We start from the raw sequence: 25,723 nt of genomic DNA, 5'->3' as shown, positions 1-25,723 counted from the left end.
ACATAAGGCAGACTTTCTATGCTACGTTTGATCTGTAAACGTTTTAAGTTTTTTCCTTTCTGGGAGGATGTCATGATCATTTATCCACATTGTAGTCATAGTCAGATGTGAAAAAAATAAACCCCAAAATATTTGTATTTCAGTTCTTTGTATCTGTTTATCTACATGTGGAATGGTACCTGTTGGGGGTCTTTCCTTTTGGAAGAGGTGGAATGGGTTTGTGTTAGAGGGTGGGAAGGGAGTGGGTGGTGTCCGTTCAGAAGAGCCCTTGGGAAGTAAGTATGGTACTAATTCTAATGGGTGAAGTCTGGTCTGAGAGAGATTTGGAAGAAGCAGGGAGCTGCAATGGCATGTAGACTGCAGCTCCTTTACTGGCTGTGCTCCAGGTGGCATGGTTTTCCATAGAGTCCTGGTCTCATTGTCTTCCCCCCACTCTCTTTTTCTGTGTCGGGTGCCTTTTTTTTGAGAAACTAACACAAGATCATTCATGCAATGTGTCATTTTACTAACCGAGTAATGTACTAACACCCTAACGACTCATCTTTGTTTTTAGTTTTTTTAATTAACAATCGTTCTGTTCACAATTTTTAATTTCCTTTCTTCCCCCTTCTCCGCAAAGCACTCAGGCATCGGACACGCTATGGTAAACAAACTACATTGTCTGGTAGATATCATTCTTATTGTCTCTTTTTTTGGGTTTGCCGTGTGTTCCCCCCTATTCCTCTCCAACCCCCCCTTTTATCCTCTTTAGATTCATTTCTTCTTTTAAGATTTTGTTGAATTAAATGCAAGCCTTTCTTTTTCTTAAAAAAAAAAAATGGAAGGGGATGCACTTGTCCTAAAAATGATATTTGGTTGAATTTTGTGGGGAAAGTTTCCTTTTCTCTAGTTTTCAATTTTTTTCCCCCCAAAAATGTTTTTTTTTTTTTTTTTAAATCTCCATTTGGCTAAATTTATTTTCTTTTATTTTCTTATTTTTACAACTTCCAAGTTACATACTAGAGACAACAGAGATTTATAGTGAGAACTTCCTTCTTTCTGTGCCTTCCTCTCCCTCTCACTCTTCCTCTTTTCTTTTTTTCTCCTTTCCCACTCCTTAGTCCCTTTTCTCTTTCCCTTTTATGTGGCCATGGCTGCCACAGGTGATCTGGGGAGGAAAGTACTCAACCTCCTAGACTCTTTCTTACCCTTCTTTTACCTTACTCCCCTACCGTGGCCAAAAGGATATCCACCAGTTATGTTCTCCATACAAACTCTGCATGGCATGTTCCTGTCTCGTGAATTTTCCTACCTGCATCAGAATTTGTTTCCTCATTTTCCTCCTCATTACTAACAACCTACCAACCATCAACCCAATTTCACTTTCTTCTCTTTTATTTTTCCCCACTCTTCATTCTCCTTTCATCTTTCATATATTTTGGGGTTGGGTTTGGACTTTTTCCTTTCTTTTCTTTTCTTTTATTTAGTAAGGGAGGTGGCAGGCAGAGAAAAGACTACCTTTTAGTTTCGAATGCTTTTTTTTCCACTTCCATCTTGTTCTTCAGTTTGTTCAATGCATGTAAGTGTGAAGCGGATTTTGATTCTTTCCCTAATTTCTCCCCACCCTTTCCCAGTTTTGTTTTTCTTCCGCCTTCTCTCTTGCTTCCAGATAATTTCTGCATGGGTGTATCGGTGTATGGTGTGTGCATGCTTTGAGGCCCCATCGTTTCTCTCTGCCCTCTGCTCCTTTCACGGATGTTGGGTAAAAGGGTGCTATTTCTTTTCTGTGGGCATTATTATTTTTGTTGTTTTGGTTATCATTCCTCATCATTCCTTTTATTGTTTTGTTAGAGTTGCCTTTTTGGTTTGGGTCATTTCTTCTCTTGGAGGTGGTGATGGGAGCCAAGGGAGGGTAGGGATTGGTGTCCTGGGGCAGTCCATGGCATGTATCATCCATGACCATATCAGAATCAAGACCCTTCTCCTTCCCTCCCTGAATGCATGTTTGTCAGCGTGGTGTGAGCCAAAAAAAAAATATTAATAACAATAAAGATAAAAGAAAAGAAAAAAGAAAAGAAAAAAGGAAAAATAAAACTATCAACAACCAAAGACCAACCCCTAACAAACTTCATCATCAAATGTCTTCTTTGCTGTTTTTCACTACCACCATGAATAACAATCATGTAAGAAATAAACAATCATTTTAGCAATGAACTGAGACAAGTGATGTCGTCTGAGGATGGTTCCATTTTCTAGCCTGACTGTGTAAAGATTGCAATGGGTGGAACAAGGTGCCCAGCTTGGAAATTCTAACAGAGTCTTCTATGAGTCTGCAGGGAAATACTGAAGGCTTGAGACCCAGGGAGGCAGACCAGAAAATGGAACTTGGCTGCACATACCAAAATCAAATCAAATTAGAAAGTATACCTCATGAAAATCTTAATGAAAGTGATGCCACAAGTAGGGGAAGCCACTGGGTTATGATAGGATTGTAAGGTCATTGTTGGGATTTTTTTTGTCCCTATGTCCCTCCACCAGGTGACAATCTCTGTGGATGGCATTCTTACCACGACGGGCTACACTCAAGAGGACTATACCATGCTGGGCTCAGACGACTTCTTCTATGTGGGAGGAAGCCCAAGTACCGCTGACTTGCCTGGCTCCCCTGTCAGCAACAACTTCATGGGCTGCCTTAAAGAGGTAAAGTTCACCCAATTCTATTTAATGTACCATGTGATTGTTTCATTTATAAACAAATGACATGTCTAAATCAATGACTGGATCTGTCCTCAAATCTATGAGATGATAGATTGCAGCAGAAACAACCTTGAACTTGGAAGTAGGTGTCCTACGTTTTCATTCCCGCTTAAGCTGGTTGCATGACTTGGGGTTTGTCACTTTAGTATTGTATTAGTCCGTTTTCATGCTGCTGATAAAGACATACCCAAGACTGGGTAATTTATAAAGAAAAGAGTTTTAATTGATTCACAGTTCCACACATCTGGGGAGGTCTCACAATCACGGCAGAAGGCAAGGAGGAGCAAGTCACATCTTACATGGTGGCAGGGAAGAAAAACTTGTGCAGAGGAACTCCTCTTTAATAAAACCATCAGATCTTATGAGACTTATTCACTATCATGAGAACAGCATGGGAAAGACCTGACCCCATGATTCAATTACCTCCCACTGGCTTCCTCCCACTGGCTCCCTCCCACAACATGTGGGAATTGTGGGAGCTACAATTCAAGATGAAATTTGGGTGGGGACACAGCCAAACCATATCAAGTACCCTGTGGTTCTGTTTCCTCATCTAACAAATGGAAGCTGTTATCCCACAGATGGCTGTGTTTATAAATTAAATGCAATCACACAGGTGAAAGGCCATTGAAATCACAAGGAACTAGATGAGTGTAAAGTTTGATTTTGTGATTTTGACCTGGCAAATAGGAAAGCTCTAGCTAAAAGTGGCTCAATCTGTTGTTGTGTGCCCTGTCTAAAATATAACACATGTATTATTTTACCTTCACTAAGCCTGGTGTTCCCAAGGGTCTCATTATTTGAGATGAAAGAAAATTCTTATAATGTAACATTAAGGCTCAGAAGACTGTTTTTTTCCTTTTCTTCTTCTTCTTCCCTGAGAGCTAGCAGCTGTGAAAAAACAGTGGGACTTTGCCATTACTTGTGTATTACCATTGTAGCTGATGTATTGAGACCTCTGTCTGAGAGCAAAGGAGCTTCAGCCAAGTGTAAGTTCAACCTCTAAGGTCAATTGTTGAGGCAAAAAGAATCAGACTTAATTTGGTAGAGCTCTTTCAGAACACTGTGGCATCAAAGCAGTGCACTGCACATTTTGTTTAAGCTAAGCTTGATTGCCTAAGATATCTATACCATCTCCCTGGGGACATTACTTGAGAAGCGAACAGTGTTCCTTCTTATAGATAACAATCCCTTGTGACATCTTATGAGTCTCTTCTCAGGGCATATGTTTTATTCTTATTATGGTTATTTGAAATTTGTTGAGCATCATTTGTGTATGAGATGGCACTGTCCATGCATTCATTCATGCCACTGCCCTGTGAGCCTTGTCCAGGCAGGAATTGTGTCTGTTAGGCATGGCACATAGTAGATGTATAATAAGGATTTGTTTGTCTTATTTATCTGATGATCATTGGGTACCTTTTTTTGTGCTGTAACTAAATTTGGTGGCTCTTTTTAAGCCATGATCTCCATGCTCCGAGGCTTTGTCTTGTAGGAAGGGAGATGAGATCAGTGAGTGAATAAGTATAGCATAGGAGAGCATGTGTTCAGTGGCACATACTAAATGCTCTAATTGAGTAGAGGAAACATAAATTTTAGGTGGAAGTCAATTTTAGAGAAGGAGTGACATTTGAGGCAGGCGTTGTTGTAATAAATCATGTGCAAATTGAGAGGAAGGAGTAGAAAAGAGAGACATAATAAAGAAGGGGAAATCCAATTATAGCTTTGTATTGTTCTCAGCCTGTAGGACGAAATAAGAGGAGTACCCAAAGAGTGCTATTATCTCTCTGCAGGATGTTACCTAGGCTTCTGCTGGCTTCAGAGATTTCATCATCATTTCTGATGGAATTATGGTAGGCATAGAGCCCTTCCTCCCTGGGACTTACTCCTATTTGGATAGAGTAAAGGTGTAGACTATGCACTGTCTAATTAACCCTGAAAGACTCTTAAACACTGTTAAATCACACTACATTGGAATTGCACTCTCATCAGAAAAAGATTGTAACATTCTTCTTACCAAGGACATGGCTCAGGAATGAATGAGGCATTGGTTGCTGTGGAGTGCTCATTCAGTTTTGTAGTGCAACAGTCCTGAGCATGGAGTTTCTCCAGGATAGGATTTAGGTCTGGCCTTTAGGATTAATTTTCTCCTACACACAATTGTACTGAGCTACCTCTACATTATATACTTAGAGACAATGGAGCAATTTCCCAACCACGAATCTTCTATTAATCAGGAAGGATGCCCTGAAAATTTTGAAACAAGTCTCAGAAAAACACAAAGATGTCTCTGATGACTTTATCCATGTGGAACGTAAAGAAAATAAAATACACACACACATATACACAGACACACACACACACATTTTTGCTGCCCAGATAGAGAGCAGAAAGCTTCAAAAGTCTGTCAGAATTATTCTGAATAGCTTAAAAGGTAAAAGCAGTTCTGAAAAACAGTGTTGATAATAGAAATAACTATAATCAGTGATGTCAATATATCCTTATCTTAGCTAGCAGCACAAATATGCATTTAAATTCAGACCAAGTTAGAAAAAGGAAAGTTCAAAACACTAATGGAAATGATAGGCAAAGCTAGAACTTGATAAACTCCTGCCCTGTCTGTTTTCCCTGTACAGCGTGATAGTCTTTCTAAGGGACTCGGAAGTCTTCTTATTTGTCTGAGTACTTTGAACGATCACTTTGAGTCTAACGTAGTCCTAGTGTATTATGTCTTTGCATTTAATAATTACACTTCACTTTTCTGTGGGCAGGTTTATGGAGATACTTCTCTTGTTCTTGGTATTTGTTTTTGATAAATCAGTAAACAGCAAAGGCTATGTTAGGATTCAGCTGCCTGATAAACTCCATTCACCCACTTAAACCATAGAACAGTCTGTAATTATTTCACAATCTCTTCTTCCCCTTCCTTTTCCTCTTACTGCCTTAAAAAAAATATTCTCTCGCCATTTGTGGCTTTAAGTTGTCCTAAATGAAACAAGGTGATTTTATGTGTAATTTTCTTCAAATTAGGGACATGGCAAAGGGCCTATGCAATTTCTGCTCCAGATCATCAATATTTGTTTGTGTGTGGCACAAAATAGGTTTTGTCTTTGGGACTGTAGTTACTTCACACCTAAAGGCTAAGTTCTGGCTCCATGATTGTGCCAAAGGGACTGGGTATTACTTGTGTGCATACTTCCTAACTTCATAACAGTGTAAAAGCCACAACAAAGCATCCACATTGTCGTCAAACTATGATGGTTCTCTACACACCTTCGTTATCAATATAAGATTTGTGTCCATTTAAATATCACGAAGTCAGCATCTTGTTCCTTTTCATGTTTTCACATTTTAGTGTGTCTGTCTCATGTTTGTTATTGTTGTGTCCCCAGCTCCTAGAAGGGTTCTTGGCACTTAGTGGCTCTCAGTCAATATTTGCTGAGTGAAATCACATGATTGTACATTAATAAATATCTTTCCTAAATGCATGCTTTTAGGTACTATTGACCACTTGACCTTCCTGGGATGACTAAAGAACATCTTGACATGGCAGTGGTTGAATCTTTCAAGAATCTTCTCTCCCTCCCCCTGAGCTATCAGATATGAGAAAAAGATTATATTAAAAGCCTCAGCAAGGCTAAGAGGAATGATTGGAAGTTCCTCTATGAAAAATGGGTTAGAAAAGGCTGTGAGGGAGACATCATAGTATAATGAAAAGAATACTGGGCTTCAGATCAGAAAATCTGCTTAAGAATGCTAGCTTTATCACTGGCTACATAATAAGACCACTGATCTTACTCCAGTCTCAGTTTTCTAACCCATAACAAGGAGATAATAAAACTTCTGTTATATTCTTAAGAAAAAAATGAAATGATATACATAAAAGTGAAATCATACTGCACTACAAAATACAATGTTTTTGCTTATAATAATTATTAAGGATTATATATTGCATTGTGTAAAATAGTTTACAAATAGAAATATAAGTGTAAGTGAATATCCATTAACACATGGCATCTCTATATTTCTCATATTAGCAAATCATTGTCAGGAAAAAAAAACCCATATTCTGAGGTTTGCCCTACATAAATTCTCTCATAATGCAAAAATAGGGATAACTCATGCCGCCTGCCCTCAATGATTACTTTGTTTTTTGCCTTTGATCATTTATTTGACACTATGTTTTCCTTTATTAAAATGTGAATTCCATGAGAACAGAGGTCTTATTTGCTTACAAATATTTCCCCAGCACCTAGAATGGACCCTGACGTTAAAAAAAATGCACTCAATAAGTATGTCTGGAATAAATAAATAAATGAATGTGCTAACCTCATGGAGCTCTGAAATCTGGTGGAGTTTAGATGTGCAATGTGTAAGTCCAGACTGCTATTAAAAAGTATCATAGGCTGAGTGGCTTATAAGCAACAGAAATTTATTTCTCACTGTTCTGGAGGCTGGAAGTCCAAGAACAGTGTGCCAGCCTGGTCAGGTTCTGGTGAGGGCCCTCTTCTGGGTTGCAAACTGCTGTTTTCTTATTGTGTTCTCACATGGAAAAAAGAGGATAAGAGTTCTCTAGGGTCCCTTTTATAAGGTCACCAATCCCACTCATGAGGGACCTTCATGACCTGACTACCTCCCAGAGGCCCCACCCCCTAAAACTGTCACATTGTGGGTTAGAATTTCCATAAATGAACTTTGGAGAACACAAACATTCAGTGCATAGCAAACAATATATCCCCCAAACCTATAATATGCCAAGGACTGTGCTAAAATATAAATATGAGTCAAACATGGTTCCTGCTTTAGAGGAACTCACATTAGTGGGAAGAGGCAGACACACACATAATTGCAATAAATAGCAGTTAATGCACAACATGAGGCATTCTTAGTTACAATGTGGCTGCTGAGGAGAAGGACCTAATACATCCTGAGGTTCAGGGAGCATCCCAAGGTGAGGTGCTTGAAGCCAAGTAGAAGGGAGCATGGAAGCATGGGGAAAGAGGTGCTCCAGGATGAGGGGCAGGATGAGCAAAGGCATGGAGGTAGAGCACGTTCTGGTGTCGGTGAAGAACTTACAAACAGCTTGCTAATTTCAAGGCCCAAATTATAAGACTGGGAGCTTTGGACTGGTAGCTGCGGTTAGGTAGGGACCATTTCATAGAGGCCTTTATTTCATGCTATACCCTTGGACTTTGTTCTCTAGGTAACGGGGGAGCCATTGAAGGACCTTAAGCAGCAGAACATGGTCAGATTGGCATCTTACCCATCAGGCCTTCGTTCTTTGTGGAGTAATGTTAATTCATCTACCACTTTCCCCTGATGTATGTTTTTGTCCTAGGAAGTTGAAGATCAGGGATAGAAACGGTGGTCCCTCGGCCGGGTGCGGTGGCTTACGCCTGTAATCCCAGCACTTTGGGAGGCCGAGGCGGGTGGATCACGAGGTCAGGAGGTTGATACCATCCTGGCTGACACGGTGAAACCCCATCTCTACTAAAAATACAAAAACAAAATTAGCCGGGCGTGGTGACGGGTGCCTGTAGTCCCAGCTACTCGAGAGGCTGAGGCAGGAAAATGGCGTGAACCCGGGAGGCGCACCTTGCAGTGAGCTGAGATCATGCCACTGCACTGCAGCCTGGGCGACAGAGCGAGACTCCGTCTCAAAAGCAAACAAACAAACAAACAAACAAGAAGAAACAAAAAAAAGAAAAGGTGGTCCCTGAGCTTCCGGCATTGGATTGGCGCCTGCCTCTCTGAATTTTAAAATTTCTGCAGAAAACTGCTTCCTTCTGACTCCCATTTCAGTTTCCAAAGACCCTCCCTGAGAGGACATGCATTTCTCTTTTCCTCTGTCCTTGGCATTACTGAGCTGTTCAATGACAAATGAAATACAGGAAGGTCAAGCCAAGACTGAGTTACATGAGCAGGGTCCCCATCAGGCTACTCAAGCCCATCACAGTTTCCTCCCACGTGTTGGACCTTCTGTGTAGTTTGATTTGATTATTTCCACACCGTCCTCCTTTCTCCTCAATTTGACACTCCTCCATTTCCCCATGTGGAGAAGCGAAAGTGCCACTGAGACCTCTGGGACAGACTGGACTCTCTCTCTTTTCTCATGGCATCTCTAATGGGAAGGAAGGAAAAGCAGGAAAATTGGGAGAATAGAATACATATTTAAAGGAAAAAGGATTGGATAGAACATCATTGTGCACATTACATTCCACATCCCTTTGTGATTATTAGGCATTTAAAACCGAATGGAGTTTTGCAGCCAGAGATAGTCTCTGAACAGATGATTAATGGCTTAATCTGTAATAACTTTACATTTTATAGAACACTGATAGGCGTCCACATCTGGTGAGCCAAGCTATTTAAGGCTGTGTTAATTCTGTTAATTGCTATACGTTTATTTGAATTGCTGGCACCTGCGGGCTTTGGGATAATGTGTTTGTTGTTGCTTTTTTTCTTCTTTAAAAAAAATACTCATTTTATTTTACCCTGTCTTGCTTGCTATCTCTTGTTGCTGTCTCTTATGCTATCACTTAATTTCTTCTCTGGATTTTCTTTTGGGTTGTCCTTTTCTTCCTTCCTCATTGTCCTCCCTCCTCCCCATCTCTGTTCCCTTTTTCTCAAATTTGTTTGTTTCCCAAGCTGTTGTTTTGGTATCCTTCCTGATTTCTCAGGTGGTGATAAATGTCTCTGTCCGTAAGCAGGTGAATTTAGGTCATAGCATTGGGCCTAAATATTCCTTTTTTCTATCATGAAGACTACTGTGCAGCATAGGGCTAGTAAAGCCCAAGTGAGGCTTTTAGAGTCAACGTGAGACATGAGAAGAGGGTGGGCTTCAGAAGCACAAGCCCAGGGTTTAAGTCTTGCCTTAGACTCATTCCTTGCCAGTTGCATGGCTTTTAGCAAGCCACTCGACTGCTCTGAGCCTCGGTTTCTTCATCTATAAAGAGAGAGACTGATACTGATTTCAAGTATTTTTATGTAGGGGGCAAATGGGATTAGCCAAATAAAATACAAAACACTATACAAATGTTAATGAAGTTGTTATTTATGTTATTAATTGAAACAAAATCAATTAGTTCAGGCCAAAGAACTACTTACTGCTCTTCACCATTTCTGCAATTAAAAACCTGCAGAAGTTAGGAGAGTCCGATGTAGTTTAATTAAAAAGGCCTGCTACCGGGTTCAGTTCTAATGTTAATTAGAAAATTATAAAACTTCTCTGGATATCCTTGTCTTGATCTGTAAAATGAGGATAGTAATCCCTGCTAATCCAAATGCACACTACTGTAGAGACCTTCTTGTAAATGTAGCAGAGAAACACACATTATTGTTCATTAGATTTTGGGTAGCAAGGTAAGTTTTATTCCATTAAGGAAGATGTACAGAAAAGTACTCTGTGGGTTTGGAGATAAGAGCGTCTTGACAGAATGGGAGAACCAATGCAAAAAGGTGACCAGAAGAAATGAGTTGAGCAAGGTGGAAAGAAGTGAAGATGCAAATCAGAGGAAATGGAGGAACGAGGCAGAAGAAGAAAAGAAAAAGCAATTACTGCATCTCAGGAGCTACCTATTGGCTTGTCATGGGCTGAGTGATGTCCTCTGCAAATTCATATGTTAAAGTTCTAACTTTAGTTTGTGACTATTTTTGAAGATAGGGCCTTTTAAGAAGTAATTGAGATCAAATGAGGTCATATGGACAGGCCCTCAACCAATATGATTGGTGTCCTTATAAGAAGAAGTGATAAGGACATGGGTATATAGAGGAAAGGCCATGTGAAGACAGAGGGAGAAGATAGCCATCTACAAGCTAAGGACAGAGGCTTCAGAAGAAACCTACCTTGCTGACACCTTGAACTTGGACTTCCAGCCTCCTGGAGTGTGAGAAAATAAGTTTCAGTAGTTTAAGTCACCCAGTCTGTGGTATTTTGTTATGGCAGCTCTAGTAAATTATAGAGCTTTTTTATGTGTTGGCCGTAAAAAAAATGGCCATTTTTGGCTGGGCATGGTAGTTCATGCCCATAACTTTAGCACTTTAGGAGGCTGAGGTGGGAGGATTGCTTGAGTCCAGGAGTTGGAGACCAGCCTGGTAAACTTAAGGAGACTGTGTGTCTACAAAAAACATAAAAAAATTTAGCTGGGCATGGTAGCACATGCCTGTGGTCCCAGGTATTTTGGAGGGAGGTGGGAGGATCACTTGGACCCGGGAGGTTGAGGCTGCAGTGAGCCAAGATGATGCCACTGCACTCCAGTCTGGGCTACAGAGCGAGACTGTCTCAGAAAACAAAACTGCCATTTTTTTGTGTGTGAGGACAAAAAAAAAAAAAAAAGTCAAATATTGGCAATGTCGGCTGATTCAATTTCAGAACAAAATTTTTGTAAAGAGGATAAATTGAATCTTCTGGAAAAGAGATGACTTTCTGGATTACAAGGAATTGCAGTGGGCAGGAAAGGGAGAAAGAGAAATTGGCAATGTCAGTCGATTAGAGATTCCCATTCCCCTGGCTGTGGTTGTTTTCTTTATAGGTGGACTCCTAATGCAGTTTGGACCCATAATATACAGAGGCACAGAGGAAGAAGGAGCGAAACCCTCAGCTACTGGGGACAGGGATACATTTGAGGCTTATTTCAGTAGGAACCAGGTGTGAGCATTTAGCCGAGGGTGGCTGTAAAAAAGTGGTATTGGCCTAAGGAAGAGTGAGGAGCACTGAGATCTCAAAGATCTTTGGTGTTTCAGTGCTATGACAGACAGAGAGTAGTTCTTCAGTTAGTGCCACAATAAAATTACTAAAGAAGGATTTGCTGCTTACAGTTGATGGGTTGTTGATGAAGAAGTAGATTTATATATATATATATATATATATATATATATATATATATATATATATTTGGCAACTGGGTATTCATTCTGCCTTCATCTGATACATGTTTCTTGATTTTTATTCCCCTCATTCTCAATCCAATGATTCAGTGGCACCTGCTCCACTCCCAGCTCCGTTAGTGAGCATGTGATCCCTAAATCAATTAGGGACTCCTATTCACCTGGCCATGGTTGCTTTCTTCATAGGTGAGCTCCTAAACCAATTTGGATCCATAACATACAGGCTCAGGAGTTTTGTCTATATGTTGTAGGGAAACAGCTCTCTCCTGCTTTGGGCTAGAACTTGGAGTGGTGTTAAACTAAGCTTCTGGCCACTATCTTGCCACCACAGCGACCAAAAACAAAGCCAGGATGGAGAAAATCAGAGCCAAAAGATAGGAAGAAACTAGGCCTTAGTGACACTTTTGAAGGCCCTGGATTAAACAGTTTTCAAATTAGACTACCCCTTAATTTCCACTCATGATTGAGTAAAGTACCTCTGTTGCCTAAACCTGTTGTGGCTCTATTTTCTATCATTTGCAGCAGGAAGCCCTAGGTGATGTAGCAGAATTCCTCATGTTCCTATTTTACTCCTGTTTTTTGCTGACAAAAAGATAAGTCCTTGGACAGGGAAAGACAGACAAAAGTAGGAAATGTAATACTGGAGGATCTTAGAAATCAGATAATTTGCTCTGTATTAATTCAAATTTCCTGCCTCAGATGAATGCTATCCCAGGATACAGAGAGAATTTGTAAATACAATTTTTGAAACCTAGTTGGTGGTTTTTGAGGAACGCTAGTGAATAAAGAAGGTTCCTAAAGACTAGACAATTGAAAAATGTAGATAACGCACACAATGAACTTATGAGTTGAACTGAAATCTGGGTAACATTTTGGAGTGCAATATTAACAGAATGTATGAGCCCACAGCAGAGAAGAGAGTGATCAATATAACTGCCATCACTAATTAAGAGCACTAAGAAAAAGCTATATCATATCAACCAAATTCACATACTCATTCAGTAGTATTACCGATGATTCAGAAAAGTACTATGGACCTCATCTAGCTAAATAGCAGCAAAGTTTTTGAAGACACATTTTGTGATATTCTCATTAATAAGATGAGCAATAGGGTTTAGATGCAAGAGCTATCAAGCTATTAAAATACCAATGGGCCCTGATTAAGTGGATTTTTTTGGCCTATATGAAAGTTTTTGTAAGATGGCACAAAGCTCTGTCTTATATTAAGGACTTGAAGAGACATAAGAGAACATGGCTTGTTAACTTTGTGGATGGCAGGGAAGGAAAATGATAGAAATTGTGCATCTGTGTTATCTGAGGTTGAATTAATAGAGGTCTGACCTGTGCAACAAAGGAGGTAACAGTTCTGCAGTGTAATATATTGGTTAAGAAAGCAGGCTCTGGAGTTAGAGTTTCTGGCTGCAAAGCCTAACTCTACTCCCAGTAGCTGTATGATGCTGGGTAACATACCTAACCTTCTGTTACTTATTAAATGGGAACAATAATTATACCTACTTGATACAGCTGTTGTATTGAGATCATGTATGTATAATAGCTGACATGTAGAAAATGTTCAGCAAATTTTATTTATAATTATTATCATCATTGTGGTCACTATGTGCTAGTATAATTACTGGAAAGGGAAAATAAGCTTTTTTTTTTTTTTCTGAGACAGTGTCTTGCTCTGTCGCCCAGGCTGGAGTGCAGTGGTGCGATCTCGACTCACTGCAACCTCCGTCTCCCAGGTTCAAGCAATTCTCATGCCTCAGTCTCCGAAGTAGCTGGGATTACAGGCATGTGCCACCACACCTAGCTAATTTTTGTATTTTTAGTAGAGAAGGGGTTTCACCATGTTGGCCAGGCTCATCTCAAACTCCTTCAAGTGATCCACCCACCTCGGCCTCCCAAAGTGCTGGGATTACAGGCATGAGCCACTGTGCCAGGCCCAGAATAAGCTTTTAACGTGATAACTAATCGACAGATTAGAATATCTTTAGAGCTGAGCTGTAAAAAAAAAAAAAAAAAAAAAAAAAAAAAAACACTAAGGCATTCAGGATCCTAACAACATAAGATGGCTTAACTGATAGAACCAGGGTCATTTAACCTGAGAAAGTGAAGATGCCTGTGCCCAAGGTTTGAGAGTTGTCTTCATACATGAAGGACTGTCCTAAGGAAGTGGAATAAAATGTGGCCCATATATCCATCAGAAGTGAAACTAAGTCTAGTGAGTGGAAGCTGGGTACTTAACATAAGGAAGAACTTTCAGTGAGAGCTGTCCAAAACTGCCTTCGAAGTAATGAGTTCTCCAACACTCAAGGCATTCAAGTAGAGACTGGGCAACCATTTTGCTGAGGTTATCGAGGGGATTCTGGAATCACATGAGTGGTTTTGATTTTAGAGATAGATCTATAGATAGATTAATTTTATATGATAGATCTATAGTTCTACGATGAATGACCTATCTGCAAAGAAAGAATAAGGCTAACTGATTAGCTCAGGTTCATCATGTGGAAGACTTTCCTCATTAATCTCCAAATCAGTTGGCTTTACATGTCCCACAAACATTTATTGGGTTGCCCTTGTGGTAGGAGTTGAGGTTCCCAGCCACTACCATCACCTATTACTCACTTACAATAATTTATCTTTACTCAGCCCTTTACTTGATCATCTCGAAAACCATTACAACCACAGCAATTATAATCATAGCAGCAACAATAAAGACTAGCAATTATTGAACACTTAATGTGAACACATGTGAAGTGTGTGTCCACATGGTGCTATGTAATTCAAACTTATTTGCTACTTATTCCCTAATTTGGTTCTCACAAAAAAACTTATGAGTTGGATTCTATGATCATTACTAACTTGAATTTAAAGACAGCGAGTGTCTTTCCCACTTACATCATTCTAAGTGTTGGAGTTGAGATGTAAATACTGTCAACATCCTGATTTTGCTGCCCTTTCTACCAACTCAGTCATAAGAGTTAGTGACGAAGAAAAGGAAGCTCCTCTGGAAAAGGTTGGTGATTCTGTGTTTAAACTTACTGTAAGGAATTGTCTCTCACTACCACTTAGAGTCTCTACTTCATAGGAAAGGTCATTTAATCAGGCAAAAATGTTCTGTTGGGAGACTAGATACAATTACCGATGTATTTCACCTTGCCATTGATTGTTCTGAGAGGAAGGCAGTTTTTGCTTGATTTCCCACTTTGAGCAAATTGATATTGCTCAACCTGCTAATGGAGAAATGATTTTCATTGTGGAACCAGAGAGGGAAGATGCTGCTGTTAGTATAAATGCCAAGCAGTGCAATAGTTTCGTCTTGAGATGGGCAGCACATCGTTTCTTTTTGTTCCAGCCTAATATTTTCCATGAAGTTGGAGCTATTTGCCTTTAATGCCTTCAAAACACCCAAATGAGGAGGAGCTACTATTTAGACTTATTATGAATTTTCAGTCTGATTTTGGGAATCACTTATTTAGTTTTGCATTTTTTTTGTTTTTGCTCATCAAGATAAATTCAGTGGAACTCATTGCTTTCTAAAAATGTCACTTATTTACAGCAAATGTAATCTACCACAACATTCCTACTGAGACAAAATCTCTTGTGTCTTTGAAAGCCTCAAAGGAGATTAAAAAAACACTAGTCCTTGTACACATATACCTACAGGGATAAAGCAATCATTGAACTAATTAATTAGCTTATGTTTTCAAAAATTGTTTTGCAAATGCAGAAACGACTATTCCATTAGTGTTACGGTGCTTTTGTAACCTTGTGTTCTGTTCCTCATGTGGAGAGTGTGCCACAAATAGTTCCTGCATAGATTTCAAGAGAGATACAAGGACACATTTTTCACTTCATGAATCAGTGAAGATGCAGCTTAAGGCAGCAACATTGCACACCAATTATCAACCAATAAAATTCTCCTCCTTCCTTCTCCCTCAGCTTTTCCCTCACCACCCAATATCAGCAGATGTTCTATCTCATACTTTGTAGGGAAAATAGATATTGTTCAGGTAATGCTTGCTAAGCTTCTCTCTCTCCACCTTAAGACTTACCTTCAAAGATTCTCATTGCTACCTTCTTCCCCCCATCTTACAGAATGAACTTTCCCCTCCTCTTTTGCATCTTTTGAGATTTAGCCCCTTTAAAGATTCCCTCTCTTAATCTTCGATTGCGCCTTCTCCTCTGCTCCATCCCTTCAGCTAGAGACATACTCAAAATCACTTCTTTGATAATGTCTCCTGCTCAATTTACACCTTAGCTCATTCCTCACTTTCAATGAAAAACTTCTTGGGAGGATGGTACATACTTCTGATGTCCCCTACCTCATGGTTACTCTTTAACCCTCTACGTTTGCATGTCAGACTCTGAACTCTAGTATCCTTAGCACTTTAGTGGAATTGTTTTCTGGTTTTACCTTGCTTAAGTTAGAAGTACTTTATTATATGCTCCTATAGCTCTCAGTTCGAAACTTCAATGCATTGCAATTGTTATTATAGTCCTCATCACATTGCACTTTAATATGCACCATGTTCATATGTTTCCTCAATAGTCTGAGCTTCTAAAAGACAAGAACAAGGATTTATGTAGATTGCACATTCCCTTTGAAGTTAAACATAGGTCCTGACGCATGAATAGATGGGAAATACTCTTCAATAAATTAATAAGTATTTGTGAACATCAGTGATAGAATTATTGTTCCAAAGTTCCAATTTCTGCTTATATTCATTTTGTCAACAGCATGCCACTCATTTACTTATTCATGAATGCAGTAAATATTCATGGAATGCCTACTCTGTTATAAAATCTGTTCAAAGAATGGGAGTGTGTGGGAAATGACAGCATGTATAAAGTCTATGAGCCTGTGGAATTCACATTATGGTTGAAGGAGACTAAGAATAAATGCAAAACAGGTAATTAAGATACTTTCAGATAATGATAAGTGGCATGAAGGAAATGAAAGAGAATAATGGGTGTATTAGTCCGTTCTCACACTGCTAATAAAGATATACCTGAGACTGGGTAATTTATAAAGGAAACAGGTTTCACTGACTCACAATTCAGCATGGCTGGGGAGGCCTCAGGAAACTTACAATCATGGTGGAAGGGGAAGCAAACATGTCCTTCTTCACATGGCAGCAGCAAGGAGAAGTGTCAAGCAAAAAGGGGAAAAGCCCCTTATAAAACCATCAGATCTTGTGAGAACTTACTCAGTATCACAAGAACAGCATAAGAGTAACTGCCTTCATGATTCAATTACCTCCCACCGGGTTCCTCTCATGACATGTGGGGATTATGGGAACTACAATTCAAGATGAGATTTGGGTTGGGACACAGCCAAACTGAATCAGTGAGATAGTGAGTGGGTCTCCAGTAGCCTGAGTGGTCAGGGCAGGACTCTTTGAGGATGCAATAATTGAGACCTGAGATGAAAGAAGGACTCAGTCACACACACAAAACCTTGGAGAGAGGCCATTTCCAATCAGAGGAAGCTACTAGGACAAAAAGGACCTAAAGCAAGGAAAGCTTGGCACATTCAAGGAAAGTCCAGGAGGCGATGGTGGCCATGGCTCAGTGAGAGAGGTGGTGAGAGGAAAGAAATATCTAGGGCTGGATATGTTGCTTTTCTGAAAAGATCCAGGCTAGGCAATGTGAATTTATCAAGCTTATCTCTACCTCAGAGTCTTCATCTTCCTTTTATACCATATCTACATTGATTTTCTCTTTCCGTTTAACCTCGAAAGTGAGGTGTCCCTCTATCTTTGTAAGCTCACGTGTTACCTGTGCTCAGCATCTCCTTCTCTCACTTTCAACTCCTGAAGTACTCAGTTATTCTTATTCTTTCTTGCAGTATATATCTATATATTTTTTCTTTTAAAAATTGTGGTAAAAAAACACATATCCCGAAATCTACTCCCTTAACACAATTTTAAGTGCATGCTACAGTATTTTTGACTATATTCACATGGTTATGCACAGATCTCTAGAACTTTTTTCTTGCACTTTTGATATTTGCCTATTTGTTTCTTTTTCTCAGAGTTAAAGTTAAAAACAAGTGTTAGTCTATCCTTTCATAAAACCCATCTCTTGACCTGCGCTTTATTAAGCTCAGGAAGATAAAAAATGTCTCTTTCCAGGAGATGGTAGGGAAAAAGGCAAAACAAAATGGCTATAAGGTTTGAAAAAGGAAAGATAAGAAAAGCAGCATTGGATGACCCATAACTTCTAGAAGCCAGGATGGGTGCAGTGTGCTAGATGTGAGAAGGATGGGGCATGGTTATGTAGAATTCAATAGGTTTAGAACAGCTCATACTGTCATTACCTATTCACCCGAGTTAGAAACCTCAAAGTGAGATGTGATCTTTCTTTCTCATTCCCCTTCTTCCTTTTTGCCCTCATTTAATCAAACACAAAATTCCCTTGGCAATTCCCTGTATATTTCTCACTCATCTCTGTCCTGTGCTTCCTGGTCCCTTCACTCCTGCCTCTCCCTCTGCCCCATAGTACTTTGCCTATCATGGTGTCACGATGAGTCTTTCCACCTCTGTTCTCTCTGCTTTCTCTCCATGCTGCATTCTGCCTCATTTTGCTCTTTGTGCCATTCTTTGGAAATATCCAGTGCCCACCAGAGCATGTCTTCTTCAGCCTCCCACTCAAGGCCTTCTGCAGTTTGTCTTCAACTTGGCTGCCACCTCCTCATAGTTCCTCCCTAAATTTAACCACAGTAGTCTTTTCCTATTACTCTAAATGTATGTTTTAAGTTCTTTCTTCTATAACTTGTTTATTTGGTTCTTCTAGCCAAGAATTTCTCCCTTTCTCTTTTCTGTCTGATGCTTACCCTTTCTTCTAGAACCTAGCTCATGGTCACCTGCTTGACTGATCACTGGGTTAACGGTGGTCTTTTCTCACTTCTGAATTCCAAGCACACTTATATAATATAGGGTGTGTCAGCTCAGATTTAGGAGGCAGACTTCCAGGTTCAAATTTTTGTCATTGTACTTACTACCTATGTGCCTTGGACAAGTTAGTTAGCGTCTCTGAAACTCAGTTTATTTATCTGTAAAACTGGTACCTTAATAGCACTTACCTCAGAGACTTCTTGTGAGGATCAAATCAGATGATGCAATAAAGCCTTTAGCTGAATCTGTTTCATAGTGAGTACTCAAGAAATACTAGCTATTTTGTCATTCCGTTGGTCCTTACAATACCCCAAAGCCATTTGTTAGCTTTTCTGGCTTGCATACAATCCCTTTGAAAACAGAGTTTTTGTCGTTACAGCAATGCTGTATATAATATCAAATTATTAAAGACAGTGGAAAAGAATTTATATCCCCCAAAGAATTTCTTTACTGACTGTAAGAAAGTTGCTGTTTCTCCTTATTACATTTGGACCACAATTGAAATGATCCCATCTGCCAAAGGAGAATAATTTCTTCTTTATAGACACAGGAAAAAAAATCTCACTCATGGATAAACATGTGTGCATATGTGAAATATGAATGCAGTGATTTCACATTTTTAAAATTCCTGGCAATCAAATGAGATTATGATAGATTATCTTTTTTTTTTTTTTTCTGAGATGAAGTTTTGCTCTTGTTGCCCAGACTGGAGAGCAATGGCACGATCTCAGTTCACTGCAACCTCTGCCTCCCGGGTTCAAGTGATTCTCCTGCCTCTGCCTCCTGAGTAGCTGGGATTATAGGCGCCTGCCACCACGCCCAGCTAATTTTTTTGTATATTTGGTAGAGACAGGGTTTCTCCCTGTTGACCAGGCAGGTCTTGAACTTCTGACCTCAGGTGATCCACCCACCTCGGCCTCCCACAGTGTTGGGATTACAGGCGTGAGCCACCGCGCCCTACCAAATTATCTTTCTTAGCATAACTTTTCTTCATAGATATTAATGTAACAGTTCTTATGGATGATGTTTAAAATGCTTAAGCAAGCAAAACTTAGCTGTAAAATTGGGTATTGCTTGATGATCACCAGTGTCCCATTCAGGTCTAAAATGCCTATGAAGTTTAAATTGCTTTGCAGTGTCTTATGATCTTTCAATTACCTTTAAATGATTGATTTAATGAGCTTCTATTATTATATTTTAAGTATGGTGTTTGGAATGCAAAGTGAACTGCACAGTTTCTTTCCTGGAAAATCTTATAGATCAGGGGTTGACAACATTTTCTACAAAGGGCCAGGTTAGTGGCTTCTCAAGTGGAGACAAATTTGACCCCAAGAAATATTTGACAATGTCTGGAAACTCTTTTAGTTGTTAAAACTAGGATGGAGGAGTGGTTGGAGGGGAGTAGAGAGATATTGAAGGGAAGATGCTGCTGGTGTGGGCAGAGGCCAAGATTGTTGGTACACTGTAGGCCTACAATGCACAGGACAGCCCTTCTGTGACAAGGAATTATCCAGTCCTGGGTCTCAATAGTGCCGAAGCTGAGATTCTCTGGACCAGACAGTAAGTAGTTTTGGTTTAATGAGCCATATGGTCTCTATCACGACTATCAAACTGTCATTGAGCATGTGAGCAGTGGTAGATACTATGTAAACAAATAAGTGTGTCTGTGTTCTAATAAAACTGTATTTAGAAGAGCGGGAAGTGAATTGGATTGGCCCCAGAGGGTTAGTTTGCTGACTCTTGCTATGGTTAAGTGGCAGGCAAAACTTGATAATTATAATGCAACATATTAAACTCTATCTATCTATCTATCTATCTACCTACCTACATACCTAGATCTGTCTACCTAGATAGATACATCAGTCAAAGTTTTCACAGGTTTACAATGAAGCCCCAGATAAGAGCACTTAGCCTGATCTGAGATATTAGTGATGGTCTCCTGAAAGAGAAAGAACATGAACAAAAGTTAAAAAAAAATTTTTTAAGAGTGAGGAGTTAGACAAAAACAGTAATTCCATAGAGAGGGAATAGTATCAGTAAAGTCACAAAAATGCAAAATAGCATGATAAGCTTAGAGAACTAATAATAAGAATAAAGGAAGTAGAAGTGGCGGTAATGGTAGTAGTAGTAATAGTATTGTTCCCGGAAAGGAATCCTGATCCAGACCCCAATAGAGAGTTCTTGGACCAAGAAAAAATTCAGGGTGAGTCCATAAAGTGAAAGCAAGTTTATTAAGAAAGGAAAGGAATAAAAGAATGGCTGCTCCATAGGCAGAGCAGCCCCGACAGCTGCTGGTTGACTATTTTATGGTTGTTTCTTGATTATATGCTAAACAAGAAGTACATATTTATTAAATACCTATTAAAGACCAGGCTCTGTGCTACCATGCTACACAGGTAGTTTGGCTTGATTATTATAGATCTGAGGCCTGTCTGTCTGGATGTTTTTAGTTTCACACCCATAGTGACACATGGGTCTCTTCTTGCTTCATTGCTTTTTTTTTTTTTTTTTCTCTGGGAATCTAAATTCTTGTTTTTTTTTTTTTTTTTTATTATTATACTTTAGGGTTTTAGGGTACATGTGCACAATGTGCAGGTTTGTTACATATGTATCCATGTGCCATGTTGATTTCCTGCACCCATTAACTCGTCATTTAGCATTAGATGTATCTCCTAATGCTGTCCCTCCCCCCTCCCCCCACCCCACAACAGTCCCCGGAGCGTGATGTTCCCCTTCCTGTGTCCATGAGTTCTCATTGTTCAATTCCCACCTATGAGTGAGAACATGCGGTGTTTGGTTTTTTGTCCTTGCGATAGTTTACTGAGAATGATGTTTTCCAGTTTCATCCATGTCCCTACAAAGGACACAAACTCATCATTTTTTATGGCTGCACAAGGACTTCATGTCTAAAACACCAAAAGCAATGGCAACAAAAGCCAAAATCGACAAATGGGATCTCATTAAACTAAAGAGCTTCTGCACAGCAAAAGAAACTATCATCAGAGTGAACAGGCAACCTACACAACGGGAGAAAATTTTTGCAACCTACTCATCTGACAAAGGGCTAATATCCAGAATCTACAATGAACTCAAACAAATTTACAAGAAAAAAACAAACAACCCCATCAAAAAGTGGGCAGAGGACATGAACAGACACTTCTCAAAAGAAGACATTTATGCAGCCAAAAAACACATGAAGAAATGCTCCTCATCACTGGCCATCAGAGAAATGCAAATCAAAACCACAGTGAGATACCATCTCACACCAGTTAGAATGGCCATCATTAAAAAATCAGGAAACAACAGGTGCTGGAGAGGATGTGGAGAAATAGGAACACTTTTACACTGTTGGTGGGACTGTAAACTAGTTCAACCATTGTGGAAGTCAGTGTGGCGATTCCTCAGGGATCTAGAACTAGAAATACCATTTGACCCAGCCATCCCATTACTGGGTATATACCCAAAGGACTATAAATCATGCTGCCATAAAGACACATGCACACGTATGTTTATTGCGGCACTATTCACAATAGCAAAGAGTTGGAACCAACCCAAATGTCCAACAACGATAGACTGGATTAAGAAAATGTGGCACATATACACCATGGAATACTATGCAGCTTCATTGCTTTTTAAGGGAAGAAAGGGAGGGCGAATCCTGGAACTGAGGATTCCTCTCCTTTTTAGACCATATAGGGTGTTTTTTTAACATGCTAATAACTATAATTAGTGTATAATGAGCAGTGAGGATGACCAGAGGTCACTTTTGTCACCATCTTGGTTTTGGTGGGTTTTGGCTGGCGGGTTTTTTTTTTAATTTTATTTATTTATTTATTTATTTATTTGTTATTATACTGTAAGTTCTGGGTTACATGTGCAGAATGTACAGTTTTGTTACATGGGTATACACATGTCCTGGTGGTTTGCTGCACCCATCAACCCGTCACCTACATTAGGTATTTCTTCTAACGTTATCCCTCCCCTAGCCCCCCACCCCCTGACAGGCCCCAGTGTGTGATGTTCCTCTCCCTGTGTCCATGTGTTCTCATTGTTCAACTCCCTCTTATGAGTGAGAACATGCGGTGTTTGGTTTTCTGATCTTGTAATAGTTTGGTGAGAATGATGGTTTCCAGCTTCAGCCATGTCCCTGCAAAGGACATGAACTCATCCTTTTTTATGGCTGCATAGTATTCCGTGGTGTATATGTGCCATATTTTCTTAATCCAGTCTATCACTGATGGACGTTTGGGTTGGTTCCAAGTCTTTGCTATTGTGAATAGTGCCGCAATAAACATACGTGTGCATGTGTCTTTATCGTAGAATGATTTATAATCCTTTGGGTATATTGGCTGGCTTCTTTACCACATTCTGTTTCATCAGCAAGGTCTTTGTGACCTGTATCTTGTGCCAACCTCCTATCTCATCCTGTGACTTAGAATGCCTAACCTGGGAATGCAGCCCAGTAGGTCTCAGCCTTGTTTTACCCAGCCCCTATTCAAGATGGAGTTTCTCTAGTTCAAATGCCTCTGACAGTAATAGCAGCTAACATTTATTGAGTGTTTACCATGTGTCCGGAACTCTAAGTATTTTAGGTGTGCTAACACATTTCTTAAACATAGAGCTCAGTGTTGCTGGAGTAATGTAAAATAAGGTTTAAGATGTGTGCATGCACCAGGGCTAGGGCCTTATTTTTAGGTTGGTATAACTGGATATGAGAAGACCAACAAGGAGGTAATGAGCAAGATTTATTAACTGATTGGATGTTCCACGTAAGGGCAGGAAGAAGCCGGAAGTTTCTGGCTTGGCAACATTAATTGAATGTAGGTATGCTGGAGGAGAGGCAGGCCTAATGGGGAAAGTGCTGTTTTTGATGTGTTGAGTGGGAAGTACCTATGTTAACTGCAGAACAAGGTCAAGTCGAATAGCTGGAGCTGTAACTGTAATTAGAATATAAGCAATAGAGTTAAATTAATTAAAATTGATGAGATCAGGTAAGAAACCACATCAAAAGGAAGAACAATGTGTTTTAAAGAAGACTTCTGAGAGTAACTAATATTTAAAAGAAGCCTTAAAAGGGAAAATTAGTGAGGTAGGACAAGAACTAGAGAAAATGTTGTCATCAAAGCTAAGAAAGTAGGAAGTTTCCAGGTATATGGCATAGTCAGCAGAGATCAGTGCCAAAGAGAGGACCAATACGTTGAGAACTGAAAGTGCCCTCATAGCTGAGAATTTAGACATCGTAGGTAATCATTTTGTTTTGCTTTTGAATGACGGAGATAATCATTTTCAAATTCAGAGAGAAAAAAAGGCAGTGGAAGTGGAAAAGCTAAAGATATAAGAAAACTAAATGTTGAAACAATATCCCAGTGAATAATTTCAAACTTTTAAAAGTGTATTTATTAAATAAAGTACATATAAGAAATGTTGCTATTGGGTACTACGCTCAGTATCTGGGTGATGGGATCAATTGTACCCCAAACATCAGCATCACACAATATATCAACCTGCACATGGACCCTCTGAAACTAAAAGTTAAAAGTATAAAAATAAGCAAATAAAGTCAAAAACATGAAAAAAGGAAATATTTCATAGGCTTATTTTCAGTTGCTCTAAATTTCTTAAAATATGTTTCGTTATGCATTTTTCCTATAATTTGTGTTTTGCATTTATATTCTCCTTTTCTCTAATTGGTTAGCCCTATCGTTAGATTTAACTGATACTGAGAGTTTTATTGGCGCACCATCTATTTATCATAATACATTGAAAAGTCACAGTTGAAAACTATAAAACCTCAAAGATGTATTTATGTGTTTAGCAAATGGAACACAAACCTCATAGATTTGTAACTTTGAGACACCAAAGAATGTTGGGAGACACTATCAATTCAGTTGAGTTCAATTCAGTTTAAGGCATTTGTTGAATGCTATGCATTTTTAACAGTGATATGGCAGGATTTTTTTCCTTTCAAAGCAGCTTGCCATCTTACGTGTCTGTATGTTTATTGCATAAAGAATTTACAGCAGATAAAGATGTAGTTGGTGCAAAAAAATACACAGAACTTGAAAGATCCAATCAAAAAGAAATATAACAAAATGCTATATCATATGGCAGAGTCAGTGATACAAAGCAATTTGTACTAAAGAGTTTGGGAGGGAGAGACCAACATGAACTAGAATATTGTGAGCATCTGCATCTAACATTTCTGCCTAAGTGCTGTTCTTCTCTAGACAGAACTCAACCAAATTACTCTTAACAGAAGGACAAATGCAAGTGATGAAGAACCGAGGGACAAGCAAAGGCATCAATATATTGTTTGCTATTTGAGGACCAACTGTATTTATTTATCTTTGTATCCCCAGGGCCAGGCACTATGGCTACCATGTATTAAGTACATGCAGTCAGTGCTGAATTGATTACTTCTGGTCATTAGATTAGCACAGCTGAGGTAGGTTGTACCATGTGATATGTGGATGCTTCCCAATTAATGATGCTAATGACAAAGAGAATCAGGTCCAAGAGACAGTGATTTGGGAGTATGCCACCTATAGAGGACTAGGAGAGAAAATATTTTTGAAAGAGAAGACTAAATGCTAGATGCACTATTAATGGGAATTGGTCACACCCACAGGACTCTTCCCTCTAGCATAACATACCGATACATAAAAACATGCTTGCTGTGTGACTGAATGAGCCAATCCTCGCTTAACATAGACAAACAAAAAAGAAGTTTCCAATGCCTTCATCAGTTCAGTATTTCATGAAAGAAATGCAAGGTGAAGAGAAAGCTTAAAAGAAAAAAATAAAGTGAAATCTGTAAACTTGGTTCTCATTTCCAAGGGTTTATTATACTGGAGATTTCATGAAAATAGTATTGAGAATGACTACTCTGTGATTTTTGCTAGCTTTTAGTCCCTATAGGCAGAAAAGCATTTCTAAAAGAGATTTGAAAATTGTGGACTCTGATAACACTGCTAGTTGTCATGTTTTTCTCTAATGAACAGCTTATCAGTAAATGTGCTCAGTGGTTAATTACCACATTAGAGTTTATTGGCATCAAATGTAGTAGAATGCCCATTATCCTTATGCAAATTTGGATTTACTGCAGGTTAAAATCTGTGACCTGAAATCTAAGTCACCTGTCATAAATTAATAGGCCCTGGTACTAGGCCTGCTGGGATTGGCAGTGACAAAAGACCCCA

General features: G+C 39.3%; 1 protein-coding gene across 13 annotated transcripts in view; it reads left to right on the top strand.

Moving 5' to 3' along the window:
• The window catches only part of NRXN3 (neurexin 3), a 1,686,195-nt gene that overhangs the window by 479,345 nt on the left and 1,181,127 nt on the right, over positions 1–25,723 (top strand). For 10 of the 13 annotated variants that reach the window (XM_055288602.2, XM_055288601.2, XM_055288596.2 and 7 more), the window contains exons 6-7: positions 620–643; positions 2,518–2,679. In XM_055288602.2, the coding sequence (XP_055144577.1) occupies positions 620–643; positions 2,518–2,679 (186 nt within the window). The remainder of the gene's footprint in view (positions 1–619; positions 644–2,517; positions 2,680–25,723) is intronic. The other 3 variants (XM_055288598.2, XM_055288594.2, XM_055288597.2) reach the window with 1 other exon arrangement.

This window comes from Symphalangus syndactylus, chromosome 8 (genome assembly GCF_028878055.3).
Source record: "Symphalangus syndactylus isolate Jambi chromosome 8, NHGRI_mSymSyn1-v2.1_pri, whole genome shotgun sequence".
Lineage (NCBI taxonomy): Eukaryota > Metazoa > Chordata > Mammalia > Primates > Hylobatidae > Symphalangus > Symphalangus syndactylus.
This window is presented reverse-complemented; position numbering and strand designations above follow the sequence as displayed.